This window comes from Manacus vitellinus, unplaced genomic scaffold (assembly GCF_001715985.3).
Source record: "Manacus vitellinus isolate BGI_N305 unplaced genomic scaffold, ASM171598v3 scaffold_47_pilon, whole genome shotgun sequence".
NCBI lineage: Eukaryota > Metazoa > Chordata > Aves > Passeriformes > Pipridae > Manacus > Manacus vitellinus.
The window spans coordinates 1,881,672-1,900,763 of record NW_021940585.1 but is presented as its reverse complement, the minus strand read 5'-3'; the positions used below and the strand labels follow the sequence as shown (position 1 = coordinate 1,900,763).

Here is a 19,092-nt window from a genome sequence, read left to right as displayed (position 1 = left end):
AAAAAAATTAAAAATCAACAAAAATCAAGGGTCTCCCTTTACCAAGGCTGCGAAGGATTTTGTTCATTCCAGTTCGTTCCGTCTCTGGAATACTCTCCAAATACTCCAAGGCACGGATCTCAAAAAGGCCTGAAGAGAAAAAAATAAAAAAAAATTAAAAATCACTCACCTACATGAGCTACTCCACGCTTTACCATGTGGCATCTTCTATGCTTAACAAGGTTATGAAAGGAAATCCTGCATGTAGTGTCTGTAACCTGCAGGATCGAGCCCAGAAAGGAGAGATGCAACAACTCTCTGCTTCATAAGATGAATTTTGTTGAGTTACTGGAAGAGAACGGGGCTACCCCATATGCCAAAATCCCAACAGGACAACCTTCCAGGACAAGAAGAAAGACCAAACCTACCTTTGACCACGTTCTTGCTCAGCTCCCGGTCCTGGATGAACCCTGCAAACATCTGTGTTTCCATGAAGAACTGCAGGAAGTGGCGCACGTTGCGGGACACGTGGGATTTGCGGAAGGGCTCCCGCTGGAACACCCGCTCCCCCTTCTCCGTGACGGTCATGTGCAGGGAGTAGTGCCCAACAATCTCCACAAAGAACTGCACAAAAGCCTCGGAGACCAGCGAGTTCAGAGTCATGTCCCCTGCAAGGAGGACACAGAGGGATTTCCCATCACTTTGGTCACTCCTCTTCCAAAGGAGAAGCAGCCCTTAGGTCCTTCTTAGCTCTTAGGAAAGCAGTGACCTCAGTTATTTTTTGGGCTGGCTGTCTCAGACTATGAAATCTCAGATGACTCTTTGATATCAAACAGGTCACAGCTCAAATATTCAATTTCCCATGTCAGCTTTGTGCTGCAGCTGGGACAGGTTCAATTCTAAAGCCTTTCCAGTAGTTAAAGCGTTCAGAATTCCATTTTTCCTGCCAAACATCTCGTGTCTAATATGCTGACAGGCTAAGTTTAATTCTCTTAAAGAATTAGACAAACTACAGAACACAAACCCACTGGAAAACTAACTTTGTTACCTCTCATGTGTATGGGATTACATCATTTGACAATGCCATTCTCTGCAGCCATCCAATGCTTTTTAAAACTCTCACACTTCCTTATCTGATGGATTATGTATAAATCAGTCCAGCTTTGAAAATGATCTGTCAGAGTACCTTCTAAAGTACAGAAACTCTCTGTTTGAGAAAAGCATCGTCTCTGCCACTTAAGAAAAATCAAAAAAACCTCAAAGCACAGGAACTGATGCCCTTGGCCCAAGGAAAGCTACAGCTCTGCACATACTGATTGTGAAAAGAGGAACAACTGTCAGCACACCAAACTTCTCACACGTTCACAAGCAAGATGTCCTCAGTGGGATCACAGGGAAACAACTAAAATGTCCCTTCTTAATGTTTATTCCCATTTGCTCATTTTTATACCAACTCCACAGCAGCTCTAAAGATCTGCTAATGGGAAAACACTTTTCCACAGAAAATTTTCCACAGAAGTACCTTGTGTGTCACTCTGCCCATGTGACAGGATTTCACTTCGTTCTTCCAAGACTTGTACAAGTGCAGCCTGGAGTTTATGAGGCAGGATCTCGTCTTCATCTGATACCTACAGACAAAAATTGGCCAAGGAAGGATTTTTGTGTTAGATCCATCAGCAGCAGAACCAGGGAACAGATTAGAAATATCCATAACGTGCCTAAAGCAGTTGAAGGGGAGTTACTCTGGGATATGGTGGATCTTGGTGGAGCAATGTATTTGTTTTGTAGCCAGAGAAATGAAAAATATTTGCTCAGCACCCTCCAAACACGTTCTGTTAAAGTCACACACACAGCTGGCCAACACAGAACACGTGCTACAGCCACGACACAGACTCAGGCTTATTTCAGCAGTGAAAAAACACACAACAACAAACAACAACAAGTCTGTTGAGAAAATATGACAAGTCTCAACCCCCAAAAATTTGGGTTTTAAAAAAACCCCAATCCTTTAATACCTTTCTCCAGTTGCAGGCTGCAATGCAAAACAGGACAGTGAGGTGAGGGAAAGGAGAAGCAAATATCCTCCTGAACTAGTAATAAATATCCCAGTTTGTAGGTCCTTGTCTGGTGATGCAGAAGCACTTTAGGTGGAGTTCAGCAAAGAAGCACAAGTGAACTGTGATAATTTGTTCCCTAGATTATCACTCCTGGGGAAAACAACCACCTAAACCAACAAACACACCTCACCTAGATGAGAGAGGAGAAAGTATTTTACAGAACAAGTACAGGGAGAGACAGCCAGAAGGCAGCAGAGGATCTTAGTGATCTCCTTCACATAATAAACCAGGTATCCATTTTTAAATTCAGCTCAGACAAGCAGCATCTTTGGCTATGCAGAGCTCTCCATATCATGCAAATGGGATTTTTAAGCCTGTTCCCTTCTCTGTCAGTCCAAAGGGATTACAAGGTTATTTCTTCAGCCACTGGAGTCTACATACGAACACCAGCTTATCCTGAGTGCTTGTTTTTATTTCTTTCATTGATGCCTTTTCCTGGCATGAGTGACTGGCACTGTTATTTCACTCACCTCTTGCAAGAACTTGTCGGCACAAAGATCAACAATGAGAACCTGAGGAAAGATGTACAAAACACACTGACTCGTAACCAGGTATGTTGCTGTACAGAAAATAAACCCAACTCTTTTTGTTTGTTTGTTTGTTTTAAATGTCCTGTCACACAAGTTCTGCCTAACTGCAGCCTGTGTCTAAGAACACTGATTATTCCTGTCTCTAAGAACAGTGAACATTATTTATCTTTGATAACACTGGAACACCCTGACCGGTGTCTGCCAAGTTCACCAACTTCTCAAAATGGTTGAGTTTATGTTAAGACAGAATCCAGAGATTATTCCAGAGGGGGCAACCTCATCCCACTGACACTGTCCCTCACCCCATTCTCACCTCTTCTATGGGCAGGTCCTGGAGCTGTGGTAAGGAGCAGGAGAGAATGCCAATAAGGAACGGGGTCGGAGAGCACACGATATCGATCATAGAGGCTGGCAGGACTGGGATGTAGGTGTGCTGCCAGGTGAAGGGGTAAAGTGTTGCAACAGCAGCGTGGCCACACTTAGACAGAGTGCTGGAAAGGTGAGAGAGGCACAGGGTGGATTGTCAGTGTTTCCTTCAGGTCTCAGCTCCAGCCACAGGTTAGAAACGCTCAGGGCAAGTGTTTGTGTGCAGCAGCAGAAGTCCCGTGCACCCACTTTTAAAGTCAGTTATGGGGAGCTAAAACAGCATCAACCCAGACTAAAAAGGCAAAGTAGACATATTTCCTCTTGTGTAAACAGCATACTCCAAAATCTAAGCATGCAGATGTTGTGTGGCAAGTGCAAAAGGTTTTCAAATGCAACTAATTACAAAAAGTAAAGACGCTTGCACGTGGAACAGGCCCAAAGGCAGAAGAAATAACAGTATCCAACAACAGCACCCCTCAGAATGAACTACTCAGTCACACTCGGTTGTTACCTTAAGTTGTCAGCCACAAAGATGACCCTCCTTTCCAGCAGGAGAGAGGCAAAGACCCGAATGGTGTGGGGGACACTGAGACACTGGAAGAGGCACTCGAAGTCAACGTGCTCGAGCCGAGAGTCCAAGGGGCGGCAGAGCTCCATCACCTGAGGGGTGAGGGAGACACAGAGTGCTGGGGGAGCCCAGAGCTGCTGCCCCTCAGCCTGCAGAAAGGAGCCTGAGGTCAGAGCTCATCAGGGTCTGCAGCTTCCTCACGAGGGGCAGCTCTGATCTCTACTCTCTGTGATCAGAGACAGGACACAAGGGAACGGCTGGAACATAACCAGGGAGGGTTATGTTGGATCTCAGGGAAAGGTTCTGCCCCCAGAGGGTGGTTGGGCACTGGCCAGGCTCCCCAGGGCAGTGGTCACAGCCCCAAGGCTGCCAGAGCTCAAGGAGTGTTTGGACAACGCTCTCAGGGACAGGGTGGGATTTTGGGGTGTCTTGTGCAGGGCCAGGAGTTGGACTGGATGATCCTTGTGGGTTCTTCGAGCTCAGGATATTTTATGATCCTAACTAGGGCCCAGGCAGTTGGTGCAGCACAGAGGACTCTCCAACAGCTCCTCCTTAAAAAGCAGGGAATCACTTCCAATGTCGGGGATTCCACAGAAAGCTGGTTTCTGTAACAACCTCCCTTGCGACTTCAGGGCACTTTCCTCAGATTAAATATTTACAGGCAGCATCACTGCAGGGCAGTTTGCAAAGAGGCTCTGTGTCCCAGAGACCCCACTAACAGAGGGAAGCCCCTCCTGATCCCTGTTACCTCATCCCCTGCTCCAGGCAGGAAACTCCTGACGGTGATGGTGCGTCCCGGGGCGGGGAACGGAGCCTCCATCACGCTGCGCATGAACGGGTGCACGAGGGCTGGGGACATCTCTCTCCTCTTCTCCACTTCATCCAAAATCTGCAAGAAAGCACGTGGGGCACTGGTTCACTGCTGCTGGTGAGCCAGGGGAGGTGGGAGCCCCTCTTTGAGCATTCCAGGCTATGGGGAAGCTCTTCCCTCTCGCTTGGGACCCTGTGAGAGCCCCTCTCAAGTGCCTGAACAACCAAACAGGAACAGCTTCCTGCGAGCACAACTCTCCATTCCCCAGCCTCCTGCTACTGGAAGGAAATGTCTTGTGTGTAGCATTAAATTCTCATTATTTAGAGGAGTAAGAGGAGCAACATGCCACCACCCTCCCCAAGAAACCTTCCTGGAACGTTGTTCTAGAAACTCTCTGCTCCAACAATCACAATCAGCTTTCATCAAAGTTTACCCCTGTATTATTCTGCCCTTTACCTGCAGTATTTTTCCCCATTCTTCACCTCTTTATCTCCCCTCCTCATGGTGCTACAAGAAACAAGGTGAGATCTACCCCATTCCCAAACTGATTTTCCATTTCCAACTCATGGAAGAAGAGGATGAAGGGGCACCCTCAACAACACCAGGTATCAGAAGCCACTTCCTGACAGTAATTGCTGAAGGACCTGTGTATTGGCTCACAAGTCTCTGCACTAGTATCATTTTATTTTCCCTCTCAAAGCAAAGGCAGCAAGAAACCCCCACTCTCAGGGGATGAGCTGCAATCACTAAGCAATTCTAGGCTTGACAGAAGCATCCTCCTGGAGCTTGCAGGCTGTCAGAGACTCGGGTGACAGGCTGTCCCCAGCTCACCTTGGAGAAGAGGTTGAAGCAGCCCAGGCGGCTCACGATGCAATAAACCTCGGGCAGGCGCTTCCCCTTCCCTTCTGGCTGAAAGGCAACAGCAACAGCTCTGCTGAGAACAGGGGTGCAATGAACAACCCAGCCCTCACACTGCAGCTCCTTCACAGAATTCCTTCTGCTGCACTTCCCTCTACACTTAAAAGATTCCTGAGGAATGCCCAGTTTCAGGAGCTGTTTTATGCCCAGAGCCTGTTTCACTATTTCTGGGGATCACCATGACCCTTCCCGCTGCATTTAAAGGGTTGGCACCTCACCTCCACAGCAGCACAGGCTGCACACCCCACATGGAAAACCACCTCTGATTCATGTCCTGCACCTGACTCTGCCTGTGCAATGCATTCTGTACCCTCCAGCCCACACACAGACCCTTACCAGGAGCTTCTTGCAGTACCCAAACCAGCGGCTGCCGTCCTCACCCGTCAGCACGAAGGAGAACGTTTCACTGGGGAACAAAAGGCAGGGTTAAATCAGGGTTAACTCACCACACAGCTCAGAGAAGACACCGACAAAGCACACAAAATAAAGTCATTCTCCTTCTGGTCATGTTGAAGATCCCTGGCTGTGGTTAGCAAGGACTGCAGGCTCTGTTCAGGAGGAAAGCCTGCAGCCCATGGGCTCTCACTGAGCTATTCCAGCTCTCCTCCTTCCCAGCTGCTTCTCCATTCAGCCAAGGAGCAGCAGAAGCACTTCCAGCCCCAGCAGCTGGTTTTGGACAGATGTCACAAACTTCCCTAAAGGAAAGACAGTGCTTGGGCAGAAGCAGAACTCCGAGCCCACGTCCCCACCTCATCTTCCCCTGCACAGAGGATCAGCCTTTCCCATTTTCCCTTGCTCTGGCTGCAGTTCCTCTGGCACACACCAAAGCTCTCAGCAGTGCCTGTTTCAGGCACAAGCATTCAAAACCAAGTCTTTACCTTTTAAGGTCTGATGCAGGAAACCAGTCTTTGGGATCTGGAAAGCAGAATCTGGGAATGACCTTTAGCCTCTCTTCAGTATCCTTTGACTGTCTGAAGGGATGTTCAGGCTGGAGGGGTAACACATGCATTTGAAGTCACTGAGGTTGGTGCACAGCTGCAGCATTTAAAACAACAGAGAAAGCATCTTCCTGACACTTCCAAATGCTGATCCATCAGATAACTAATGCACAGGTACAGGAGAATATATTCTGAATATAAGAGATTCCCACTCCCCTCTTGCATTTTTCCTGCTGACTGGACCTTGGTAAAATGACCCAGCTGGTCTTGGTAAGAACACAGTAAGGATTTACAAGCACTCAAGTTTATTGGGGAATGAAGACAGAACTGACCCCCCAGATGATGGCTGGGTCAGCCTGCCTTGGTTCTATCCCTAGGAGATTTGAAAACACTAACAGGAACAGGAATGTGTTCAGCCTGTGATGTGCAGAGATCACTCATAACTCGAGTGCAACAACAGTCTCTGAATCACACATTCCAGCTACACCACGTGTGGCTTCAAATCAAATCCCTCAAAGACTAGAGGCCAACTCTCCATACTCAAAACTGCCCAGAAAGGGCCAAAGGAAGGTGTTCAAATAAGAGAGATCACATTTAAGCAGGAAATGCCCCCGAGAAGTGAAAAGTTTATGGCGTAAAGCTGGTTTTAGACACTCAGCACATCCAGGCTATTCCAGTGAACCAAGCTGTGACAGCTCAAAGGAGCATTAGGAAAACAGACCAGCATTTTCACAGAGTAACAGTTGTACAAAAGCTTTGATGTCCTTGGGCACACAGCCCAAAGAAGAGGGTGACAGCAGATTACTTGGAAGCAAGGCTAATATTAGAAGGGAGGCAAGTCTGTAATCAGAACACCTTCATAATTACTTGGCAATCCCTGCAAAATCCCAGTATGACAGTGTCCCATCATAAGCCACTCATCAAAACACTTTAATTTGAGCAGAAAATAAATAAATACTGAGAAAGTAATTTGTTGTGTCAGTGCACTTACAAAAGCCAGTAAAGAGCCACATGGCAGAGCTGGGTTGTCTGCTGGGGCAGCAGGAGAGGAGCTCTGCAGTGCCCTTCCCAAAGGCAGTGGACAGACTGAGAGGTTGCAGCTAAATCTGCCACATTCCTTCCTTTCCTCTAACACCCTAAAGTTTGCACTTTTAGCAAGTATTATTCATGTATTTTAAGTTCTACCCACTAAATCAACACTGTGCACTCTTTCTGGCTGTAGCTCCTTATCCATCTTGTGAATCCAGAGCATTCACACATTTAAGACACAGGAGTTACTTGTCCATAAATCCTTCAGGCAGCTGGAAGTGGGACACTGTGGGTCCTGCTGGGGTCCCACATAACCCCCCCTCAAGGAATCTGACTTCTCCTATTTGGATGACATGCAGATTCCTTAATGATCTCTGGCTCTCTCCTGGCAGCACAGTCAGAATTCCTATCTTTGTCCTGGTTTCAGTGGAAGGCAGCAGTACAAGCCTAGGCAGTGACAGCTGAATATTCATTTCAGTCTGGAACCACAGAAGCATCAAGGCTCCATCTCAGCTTCACAACCATGTACACTGAGCCATAACTCAGAGCCACACACTGATTTTGTCACCCACCTGGGCTGAACAGCTTATTTCAAATGGCTCGTGGTAGCTACAGCACTTCAGCTTCCACAGCTCTCCCCTGGCTGGGGGGTTGGTACACACAGCTTTGCCTTTTTTATTGTTATTTTTTTCAAAACAGCGTAAATAAGCATAAAAGCCCTGGGATTCCAGTTCCTGTGCACCACCAGTCAAATTGCTTCACTCCTTGCTGACAGATCAGACTGCCAGGATGAGATCCTGCCAGCTTTGGGAACAGAGCAATGCACTCCCTTCCTCTCCCTCGTCTGCCTCAGCAGGTATCACAATCCTGTGTGGATTTATGGTACTTCCAGGAAATTTGAATTAAGTAGGAGCCTTCCTAGTTCCTAGTTCCAAAAAAGACAATAAGCTCATTACCAAGAAATATATTCAACAACCTCCCAGTGCCATACATTAGGCCTGTAACAGAGCAAGGTGCTTCACATTCCAAGCCTGTATCCCATCCTTAGGAAGGGAAACGCTGCTGAGTGTGTTTTGGGGGCAGGTTTCCAAGCAGCTCCTACCTTGCTGGGGAACTGCTGGATGATCTGTGGTGTGTAGGTCACCTCAGATGGCTTCCTGTGCAGGGACACCACCACAAAGAGCTCAAACAGCCGCTGCTCCTGCAGCTCGATGAGATCCCTCTCCAAGGTCTGGTAGTGCGGGTTCCTCTTGGAGGCTGCCTGGACCTGCCGTGGGCACCTGTGGTGACCTGGAGGGAGGAATAAATCCCAAATCAGCCCGTGGGGGTCACTGCCACACACCTGCAGGTCACAGAAGAGGACTCATCATCATCTCTAGAGGGGGAAAAGAGATGGGTGGATTTGCCTGACATCCCTCCTTCTCTCCGCGGGATACAGGACCCCTCAAGCTCCTCAAGCACAGAGCTGCCCTTCTCCCTGGTGACAAGTGACAGGATGACAGGAAAGATTTCATCACAGGAAGGGTTGTAAAGCATTGGCACAGGCTGCCCAGGGCAGTGGGGGAGTCACCATCCCTGGAGGTGTTCATCAAACATGTGGATGTGGCACTTGGGGACGGGGGTTAGTGGTGAACGTGGTGGTGGTGCTGGGTTGATGGTTGGACTTGATGACCTCAGAGGTCTTTTCCAACCTCAACAGTTCCATGACTCAGACAGGGAGCAGCTCTGCAAATCCCTCCTGACCAATACCCAGCATTCTCCTGCTGCCCCTGATGTCCTTCCCATGCACCTTGCAGTGATGTGCTGTGGTAATGGCTCCAGTAAACACCAGTAACTGCCAGGCAGCGACTCTAAAGCAGCACTGGCACTCAGGAAAGGCAGAGCCAGTTTCCTGGCCAAGAAACCTCCAGGCTGGGCTGTCCTGACAGGCAGTACAGACTCACAAGCACAGGCACAGCACTCCGACGTCAGAAATTCCTGTGGCCCAGGCACCGTGACACATTCTAGACACTTTCAAACAACTCTCAAACCAGGCAGTGACTCAATCACTGTATTTCTGCAGAGATTCTTCACTCTCCATTACTCTCCTTACCATAAAAAAGTAGAACTTCATTATTTGTTCCAAGTTAAGGCCTTTTCTATCTTTCCCTCCAAGCAAATGAAACTCCTAAAACAATTCACAGAATCCCAGAATGGTTTGTGTTGGAAGGGACCTTAAAGATAATTTTGTCCCACCCCCTGCCATGGGCAGGGACACCTTCCACTGGCCCAGGTTGCTCCAAGCCCTGTCCAACCTGGCCTTGGACACTTCCAGGGATGGGGCAGCCACAGCTTCTCTGGGCAACCTGTGCCAGGGCATCACCACATCAGCCAAAACCAAGGAGCCAAAATCAAGTCTGTAGTTTGGGTCTGTGATCAAACTCAGGACTGTGGAACCAGACAAACACCCAAGTGACTTCTCCCCAGAGAAAAGGGCATTTTACAGCACTGTATAAAACAGAACCAAGGGAAGGAATTAGAGGGGGAATAATCTCAAGTGTTGGCAGCAAAGCTGACCAAGGACCATCTCCCAGAAGACACATTTTAGTTAAGTGTGACTCTACCAACCCCAAAATTAATCTGTTTCTTGTGACAGGCAGATTAATGGCATTAAACCTCCAGTGCTCCTGGGAAGTGGCAGAAATAGAGGTTGGTTTGTGATGCCTTAAAAATCTATATTATGTAAGGTTTTAGTAGAGCTCATTATTACTTTTAGCTCACTAAGTACCTTCATACAAGATTTCTGAAAACGCTGTTTAACGTTCCTTGTGAAGAATTTCAAGATTTTGGCAAGGTGAAGAGCTACTCATCTGTAGAAATGTACTAAAAAAGACACATAACAGAGTCCCACTACTTTATATAAGTAGTCAAAGCTACCCAGAGGCCTTGAATCCATTGCAGGGAGGACAGAGATGACGAGGAAGACCAAGAGGAAGATGAAGGAGTGGTCATTTCAGGACCACTGACTCAAATTCGGGAGGTGTGTCAGGGGTGGGGCAAAGGTGGTATTGTAGGAGATTTGGGAAGTGGGTGTAACAGATGATGTAATGTCTATCTAGATATTACAGTATAAAAACTGCAGAACCTCTGTAATTCCCTCCTTTGGGAATGATTTCTGAGCACCCAGCCTGCTGTAAATAAATGAGTGCTTTTTGTTTCTAATACTCAGAAGAGTTTCAGAGAGTTATTTTCTGGTGTTCAGGCATCATTTGTCACAGCAGCAGTTCCCAGCCTTGGAGCTGGGAAGCTCTCAGAGGTTCCCTTTCTCTGTCTCAGCAGAAGTCACCACTAATTGTGCTCATCCCATCAGAGCCTTAGCCAAGGGTGCAGTGCTGTGGGGACAGGACCAGCCCCTGTGATTCACTCACTTTTTGGCTGATTTTCCGTATCGCTTTCATTCCCACTGGTTTCACCTGAAACACACATAGTTTTCACTTATTAGCCATGCAGAAGGAAGATGGGCAACACCCAGTGTTGGGAAAGAGAGACAACTCGAGACTCATCAGATCAACATCCCTCAGGGCTGCCCACCAATCCTGCCCAAAGCACCAGCAAAGGGCAGCTGGTGCTGGCAAATGTGTTACAACAGTGAATTTCAAAAAGCAGAGCTGATATCAAGTCACTGTTGTCAGTAAATGACCTGAAGGTCAGCTGAACACAGGCAAAGAGCAGAAACCAGGGGCTTATTTGATACTGCTATGAAACTTTGCAGAGCTGCTGAACAGAATGTACTATAAATAAAGACCACGCTACGGCTACAAAACCAGAACAACACAGGAATATCACTTTAGAGGCACAAAAGCAGTGAGTGGAGTAGTCAGAGGTAGTTCTTGTGCCAAGTGGTTTTCTGAGGAATTTTTGGCTTTACTCTGCTCCTTTGAAAAAGCATTTTTATCCAGTAGCTCAGCTCTTCAGGCTCAGAAACTTCCACTTGTGACAGTGTTAAACTTGGGTTAGGCAAGTGTTGCCAATCCTAGTGATGCTGAAAGCTCAATTCCAGCCACAAGATGTGGGGTTTAGCACTGCTGTGTCAGCCCAGCATGGGGTGGTGGTGCCAGGCCAGGGTGTACAGGAACTGTGCCACTCAAGAGGTTTTATAGCACAGACAGTGGTGCTGGAGACCACAATACCTTTCACTGGAGGTGCTTCTCTCCCAGCAGGACTGAGCAGCTTCACCTTCTTCTTTCCACGCTTGGAATCAAAGATCTCCTGGATTTTCAGTACCAGCTGAAATCCAAAGCAGAATCAGAGGTTAATGTGAGGGTCCAGAAAAGGGTCTGGGTGTCAACCAGATGGAGCCCAACAGCCCTAATCCAGCACCACAACACTTGGGAAAAGCTGCCCAAATCCTGGCAGGAGCCCTGGCTCAGAGGCTGGAGCACTTCTGGCCCAGCTCACTGCAGAATAAATGAGCACAGATTTCTGCTGCAGCAGAGGGGTTCCTGTGAGCACAACCCAAAGCTGACACCAAACTGTGCAACATTCTGGAAACTGTCACACTTCCTTTACCAAACAGCAGAAGTGACAAACTGTCTGGCATCACATCTCCATTTTCTATTAAAAGCCAACTGCAAAGGCACTTACAAGAGCACCTTAAAACCCCTCCACCACAGAGGACTCGGAATTCCACACATTCTCCAGCATCCCAATTCTTTCCAAGCCCAGAAAGAGCAGGGCTCTCTCACTGTACCTTGGAGCCTTTTTTGGGGGGGTTGTTTTTTAAGTTTGCTGCTGCATTTGGATGTCAGCTCAAAGAAGTTTCCCAAAGCACAAGTCAGGCACAGAACAAGGCTGCTCCAAGCACAGTCCTTGTTCCAGGGTAGTTTGTTAAAATGACAGGATTGGAGCAACCTGGTCTAGTGGAAAGTCCCTGCTCATGGCAGGGGGTGGAATGAGATGAGCTTTTGGAGCCTTTCCACCCAAACCATTCTGGGATTCTGTGATTTTTGCATGGGTGAAGACAGAGAGTGGGACATAATAATGGGTTTGTGCTGCAGGGACACCACAGACCTGACCCACTGGAAGGAAAAGGTTGGGAAAAACCACAGCCCAACGCAGACTAAGCTACAGCCATGAAAGAAGGGTCAGCATTTAGACACTTGGAGTTGACTCTGTTAATCTTCCTCTACTGGTCACAGCACCCCTAAAACCAGAGTCCTGACAAGTTTTGTGACCCTGTCACAGGCTGCCCTGGACCTGCCCCTCACCTGCCAGGAATGCAGTGCCACAGGGGCTCCCTGGCTCCCAACATCAAAGGCGGCTCTTGCTTCATGTGAAGAAGGATTTTCACTGGGTGCAGGGAGCAGGTCAAGTTCATTCTTGTCTCAAGTTAAGAATTCGTTAAACTGAATGTAGGAGGGTGGGGCCCAGCCATTTGTCACCACAAATACTACATAAAAAGGAAGATATTCGAGAGAACCTGTTTTTCAGCTCAAGCCTTCATCCCCAGCGCAGCAAACTAGGCTTAAGCTCTTCTTTTCCAGTCGATTTCTCCCCATTTTCTGCCTCAGCCAGCCCTCCCAGCACAAGGAGGCAGCAAGGAACAAAGAGCCCACAGCACAAAGCAGTGCTTCTCCTGCCAAATCTGCCTTCTTTCCCCTTTCATCCAGCCTTACCTAGAGAATTTCCATTTCTGTTCTGATTTTTGTGCAGCTGAGTCACCAGTACAAGACCCTGGGTGTGTTTAGGGCAACCATATGTTTTTCAAGCAAAAAGTAAGTTTTTCTCTATTTAGACTCCAGTCCTTTTCTCAATCTCTCAAGCAATCTTGGCTCAATTCCTCAGGAGCAAAGAGAATCAAATGCTCTTCCTGCATGTGAATCGTTACCAGATTTTTGGAATAGGTTTGCTTCTGGAGAATGTTTTATTTTCCCTCTCCAAATGAAAGATACTCTCCATCACAGTATTTTAATAATCTTGCCATCTCCTTCCTGATTTTCCAGACCTACAGTTTGTTTAGAAGCACAGACAGGAGTTACTTGATACTCCAAAGCACTTTAAAGGTTTGAAAAGGCTTTTGCAGCTGTCCAACTCTACCTCACAGTCCTGGGCAATCTGAGCAAAGACATGTGATTTTCACAAGAAAAAAAGATCTGCAGAAGTGAAATGATTTTACCATGGCAAAATTAAGTCCTTGCCACTACCACAAATGGGATTTGAGTCCCATGCACAAAGTGCCACCACAGTGGAAGCTGCAGTTCTCCTTCTACAGCACATGCTGCATTTTATCACTGAGGGACACAAGTTGGTAACCAATCCAAGCATCCACATAGGTTCCCAAGGCATCAAATGAGAATTACAACAGTCCTCTATGTGAAGGTGGATTTAAAGCCTTTCTCAGCCCTCTGGCCTTTGCAGCCAGGCAGGAGGGAGAGGCCAGAGGGGACAACTGTATGAAGGCTTTGTGAAATGCACTTATCCCTGTTTGCTCCTCTTCACCTTTAGACCATGGAACAGCTGTTCTTGATGCCAAGTCAAGACCTCCAAGCCAACATGCCAAGGAACCAAGGGCCCAGCTTCCCAGAGCCATCCAGTAACTCAGGGCCTGCAGTGAGAACTTAAGGATGAGTCTGAGCAGTCACTGGGAGCAGGGAACATCCACACACCATGGTACAGGACTGCCCCTTCAGCTCCCAGAGAGCACAAAACCAGCATCCTTACACTCCATGGAAACACTGGGAACAAGGCTTAGATGACAAAGCAGGAGGAAGAGCCTGTAGTCACACACAGCCCTGATTTCCAGGTCAACACTGAGTACTCTGTCTGTCAATTCCTGGCCAACAAATCCACCACTGCCCCAGCTAGAACTGGCCCTCTGACCCCCAAACACCTGCCCTGCCACTTGCAGAGGGAATGGGATGAGCAGAGTCACTGGTCCACACACACAGCAGCACCCAGCAGCACCCACCTGCCAGGCAAACAGCCACAAAGCTGTTTGACCACTCACAAAGCACTTACAACGCAGCAGGAGTTTGAAATGCCACACAAGAACAACATTTCACGCTTCAGTCTCACCCAGGGCAAGTTCTTTCTCCTGCTGGCAGCCTCCACTGCTCGGAACAGCTTCCACTTGGACAGGGTGACGGGCAGAGAGGTGTCCTTCACCACCCTCCCTTGGAAACTGGGCTGGGAGGGCTTCAGCTCAAGAGACTTGCGGCTGAGGAAGGCAGGTTTTGGGGGAGGCTGGAAAACAGAGTCAGAAGAGATGGTAAAGCAGGAGATCAAGCTTTGGTCCAAGGTCAGAGTCAAAGGAGTCAGATTACAGGTGGCAAATCTGCTCTACCAAACTCTGCACCACACCCCACCCACTGAAGTATCTCACCAACACTCTCTTGTTCCCATTCTTTTGCTCTCTGGCAGCTTCATCAACTGCCCCTGCCATGCCTGTTCATTATTTACATCACATATCATTTACATTAATAACAAACAATAAAAAATAAGGAAAACCAATGACTGGCAGTGGAGAATGTGGGGCTGGGGGTGAGCACAAAGTAGGGCCCTTATGAGGATGACTCTGCAAACATCTGACCATTTAATGCCCCCACCCTACCTTGGGAGCCCTGCTGATGCTCCGGGGAGGGGGCAGCTTCCAGACAGATGGGACCTTCCAGAGGGGTAAGGGCAGTGCTCCAATATCTTCATAAGGGTTCTCTTTTGCAGGACCTGGAAGAAACATTGGATGGGGGATTTATGAAAGGAGATAAAGCCACGTATTCCTGCAAGGAATATTAGCAGGGAAAGTGTGCAGTTATGTGCCAAGCTTTAACAGGTCTGAGAGACCTGTTTTAAGATGGGTTCCCACCACTCAAATATCCTTCTAACCCACTGCCATCAACTTGGCAAACTGTACATGGACACAGCAGAACAAAACACTTCCACCCCTGCAGAGAAAGCAGCTCTATTGCAAAGCAGCTAATTTGGCAGTGTTCACACTGATCTGTGGGCAGCACTCGAGCAAAGCATCCAAAGAGCTAATAAAGACATCAGTGTAGCACAGACCAACCCCAGTGACCTTCCAGGACACCTGAAATCAGGCTCTTCACATGCAGATAGCTACTAACACCAACAAAGAACCCCAGATGGGGAAGGACTTAAAAAGTCACAGAGCTGGAAAGGGCTGGAAAGGATCCTCATCCTCACTCCTCCCTCCCCAGCAAAACTGCACCCCTTAAACAAAGTGAGGGCATCCCCCAGAAGCACAGGCACATACAGATGATGTCCTCGTAGATGTTGTCCTCTGACTGTGTGTAGACCAGCCTGGATCCTGTGGTGCCATTTGTCTCCTCCCGAGGTCTGTGGGAGCTGGTGGCTGCCCTCCGGCTGCGGAAGCCCTGGATGTCCTCAAACTCAAAGGATTTCCTGGAGGAAAACCAGTGTAACTTCTCCTAAAGGCACCTGCCTGTACCAGTGAGTTGCTGTCTCCAGTCCACACATGGTATGGTCCCTCCTTGGGGCCACCCAGCACACAGGTGCCCCACTCTGGACTCTGATTTCCAAGTGTTGGGGTTTAACCCCTCAGCCCCACGCAGCCACTCGCTCCCACCTACGGGATGGGGCAGAGAATCAGAGGGTAAAAGTGGGAAAACACATGCATGGGTCGAGATAAAGACAGTTTAAAAGGTAAAGCAAAAGCTGCACATGCAAGCAAAGCAAAACAAGGGATTAATTCCCTATTTTCCATGGCAGGGAGGTGTTTGGTATCTCCAGGAGAGCAGGGCTCCATCAAATACAACAGTGACATCACTCCAAATGTCTCCCCCTTTCCTCCTTCTTTCCCTAATTTTTATTGCTGAGCACAACATCACAGAGTCTGGAATATCCCTTGGGTCACTTGGGGTCAGTGTGTCCCTGCTGTGTCCCCTCCCAACTCTGGGTAAGCACAGCTCAGCAGTGACTGACACACTGCTGTGTTATCAGTATTTTCATCACAAACCCAAAACACAGCACCACACAAGCTGCTAGGAAGAAAATTAACTCCATCCCAGACCAAACCAGCACATCAAGTGAGTCCTACTCACTTACTCTGGAAGGTTTTTAAGTTAAAACTGAAGCTGGAGGCTCCATGGCCAAGCAGGGTCCAAGTGAGTCCCGTCCTGTCAGAGGCAAGAACCCAAAACACGTTTTGCAGACTTGCAGCAGCGCTCAGAATCAGGGCACTGCTTTCTACTGGACCTCTCCTACTCATGCTCAGGCTGTTCATGCATTTGTGAGCTGGCATTTCAAAATCATGGCACAGAGGTCACAAAGGAGCTGGCAGGGATTCAGCCCAGAAAACTTGGGTTGTTGCCACACACTTTACCACTGTGAAAGGTTTCAGGACCTCGAGCCTCTTCCCTGATGGTCACGTGCACACTCCTCTAGCACAGTTGCCCCAATTCTTTAGGCAGAACTAGCATCAAGCTACCTCAGAGGTTTTTTACACACAGGAAAGAGGGAAAAACAGCCAAACTTATTGCACCAGGGGAACCCACGCTCTTCAACTTTAGGCAGCAAGAGAATCCTTCACTCCCAGGAAAGCCAAATACTCAGCAGCCACAGTGCCCCAGCAGAAAGCCAGTCTGCAATCCACAAATTGCAGCTGAGGGCAAGCTCAGGGCAGAGCAGCAGGCAGGGAGCAGGCAGGTGTCTCCCTGGGGCCAGCATATTGTCACTCCACTCTGTTCTAAGGTGTGGGGCTGACACCTGTTTGGAGCCTGCAGCCTTCTTTGCAAGATTATCAGCAGCAAAAGCAGTGCACACACAATGCTGGAAAGGGGATACTTTCATCCAGGAATATCCTCTCCCCTTCAGCAGAGGCATCAGCAGTAGTAGCACCTCCACAAGGGTATTGTGGCAAGCAAGCTGCTTAAACCCATCGAGAAACTGAGATAAGGAAACACGTTTCAGACATGAGAGATGAATTATGTACCTCTGGGCTCTCCCTCTGATCCTCCTGCTGTCTGTTCTCTTCTCAGGATTGTTGGAGGATGACACCAGGTCCCTTCCACACTGCTTTTGCAGGGGAACTTCCCTGGTAGCACTGGAATCTCTACAACCACCAGCACTCTTTTCTGCCAGGTAACGGAAAGTCCTACAGGGTTTGGGTGGTGGGACAGGAGCTGGCTCCTCCTCTTGCCCCTCAACCTCAGAGTAAATGTTTTTCAAGCTCCTCTCTGCCCCGCAGAGAGAGTCCACTCCTTTGATTTTCAGTTCTTTTTCCGTGGAGCCAGAGCCCCCTCGCTTCCTCTGAAGGTCCAGGGGAACAGGAGGGGCTTTGCCAGGCAGAGGGGGATCTGCTCTCCTCCACAGAGCTTGTGAGGTATAGAAGTTCCCTGGGGGCAGTGTCACCCCTGAGTCCAGGAAGCCTGTTTGCCCCTGTCCTTTCCCCTTGGCTTGGGAAGCTGGGCCATCACAGCCACCAGTCTGCAAGCAGGTCCGTGCACCTTCCCTGAAGTCCAACCCCAGGCTCTTTGGATCTTTGGACCTGCCCTTCTCTGTGTGCTCTGGCTTCACGTTGGATACAGCATTGCAGCTGGGATCATACTTCACCCCAAAGTCCTTTGGCTGCTGCCTCTCCTTGCCGGGGCAGCCCCGTGTCCTCCCCTCCCACTGGGAGATCTTCTGCTTGATGTTGCGGCAGTGGCTGCGGGAGAGGGTCTGCACGGCCGAGCGGGAGAAGGTGCCGTCCACAGAGCTCGTTGGGTGCATGGCAGGTGCCACTGTGCTCACAAACACCCCATCTCCAGCCTTGGCCAGGTCCTGCTGTGTCCTGCTCACACCCAGCGTTGTGGGAGAGCCCCCGGGCGTCAGCGCTGCCTCCTCGCGCGACCTGGGGACAAAAGGGAGACAGGAACCATCAGCTGCGCTCCAGCCGTGAACTTCAGGACTTCCAGCCCCCCCTGAACTTCAGAACTTCCAGCCCCCATGAACTTCAGAACTTCCAGCTGCTCCCTGGCAATTGCTGAAGAACATTCCAACCCAAATCACATGCTCGGGACGGGCTTCCAGGGCGCGCTCCCCACAAAGCCTGTTTGTGCAGCGCACATTTGGGAGGGTTAATGAAAGGAAGTCGAGGCCTCACCGGCTAAAAAAACAAACAAAACACCACAACAGGAACAAAACACAGTTAGGGATCCCAAGGGTCCAAACCCAAGGAAATTATTTCATGGAAGAGGAACACAGCAGCGTGGACCTGAGCCAGCCCCTCTGCTTGGACCGGCACAGCCCAGGCAGTTCCTCCTGATGCTCTGCACTGCTCAGAGCACCTCAGGCAGCACAGAGCCAAACCCCTGCAGCACTGTGAGCTCTCCACTCAGCAGAGACACAGCAGGACATGAAACACCACCTCTCTAGAAAGAGAACCACATCTACTTCTCCAGAGAGGCAGCAGCAGCAGGACACTGCAGCTTCACACAGGACGAGAACAGCTGTGATGGCTGGAGAAGAGCCCAACTCTGGAGGAGTGCACCCTCCTCCCAGAACTGCTCTCCTGCTGCACAACACAAGTAAAAACCTGCCTGATGTTCTGTTTGTCAACACCTGACCTACATTTGCCGTCAGAGAGACGGGAGGGCAGTGGTGCCCAGCCTGTGGTTTGCAGCCAGGAAAGTTTTAACAAGCAGAAGAAGTTGTTGAGTTCTCATGCTCAGGAGAAAAATCGCCCTGTGTTAAGATCAGCAGAGGAGAAGACACTCTAAAGGAACACTCTGGCTTCTTCTACCCAAGCAGAGCCTGCACAAACAGGAGCTGTGATGTTTGAGACTATCCCAGCGTATAATCCAGAGGATACAGCAAACATCCTCCAGATATTCCAGCAAGG

The 19,092-nt window shown here is 49.0% G+C and overlaps 1 protein-coding gene across 1 annotated transcript; it reads right to left on the bottom strand.

The window, feature by feature from the left end:
- Nucleotides 1-7: 7 nt before the first annotated feature.
- DENND2C (DENN domain containing 2C) lies at nucleotides 8-18,744 on the bottom strand. Its single transcript, XM_029962481.1, has 17 exons — nucleotides 17,203-18,744; nucleotides 15,505-15,653; nucleotides 14,845-14,957; nucleotides 14,310-14,477; nucleotides 11,426-11,522; nucleotides 10,664-10,708; nucleotides 8,359-8,546; nucleotides 6,168-6,277; nucleotides 5,626-5,695; nucleotides 5,203-5,280; nucleotides 4,309-4,449; nucleotides 3,504-3,652; nucleotides 2,940-3,117; nucleotides 2,567-2,608; nucleotides 1,502-1,607; nucleotides 408-647; nucleotides 8-129 (listed from the first exon to the last, which is right to left on the bottom strand). The coding sequence occupies exons 1-17, from the start codon at nucleotides 17,979-17,981 to the stop codon at nucleotides 8-10; spliced, it is 2,775 nt and encodes a 924-aa protein (XP_029818341.1). The 5' UTR covers nucleotides 17,982-18,744.
- Between the last annotated feature and the right edge of the window lie 348 nt (nucleotides 18,745-19,092).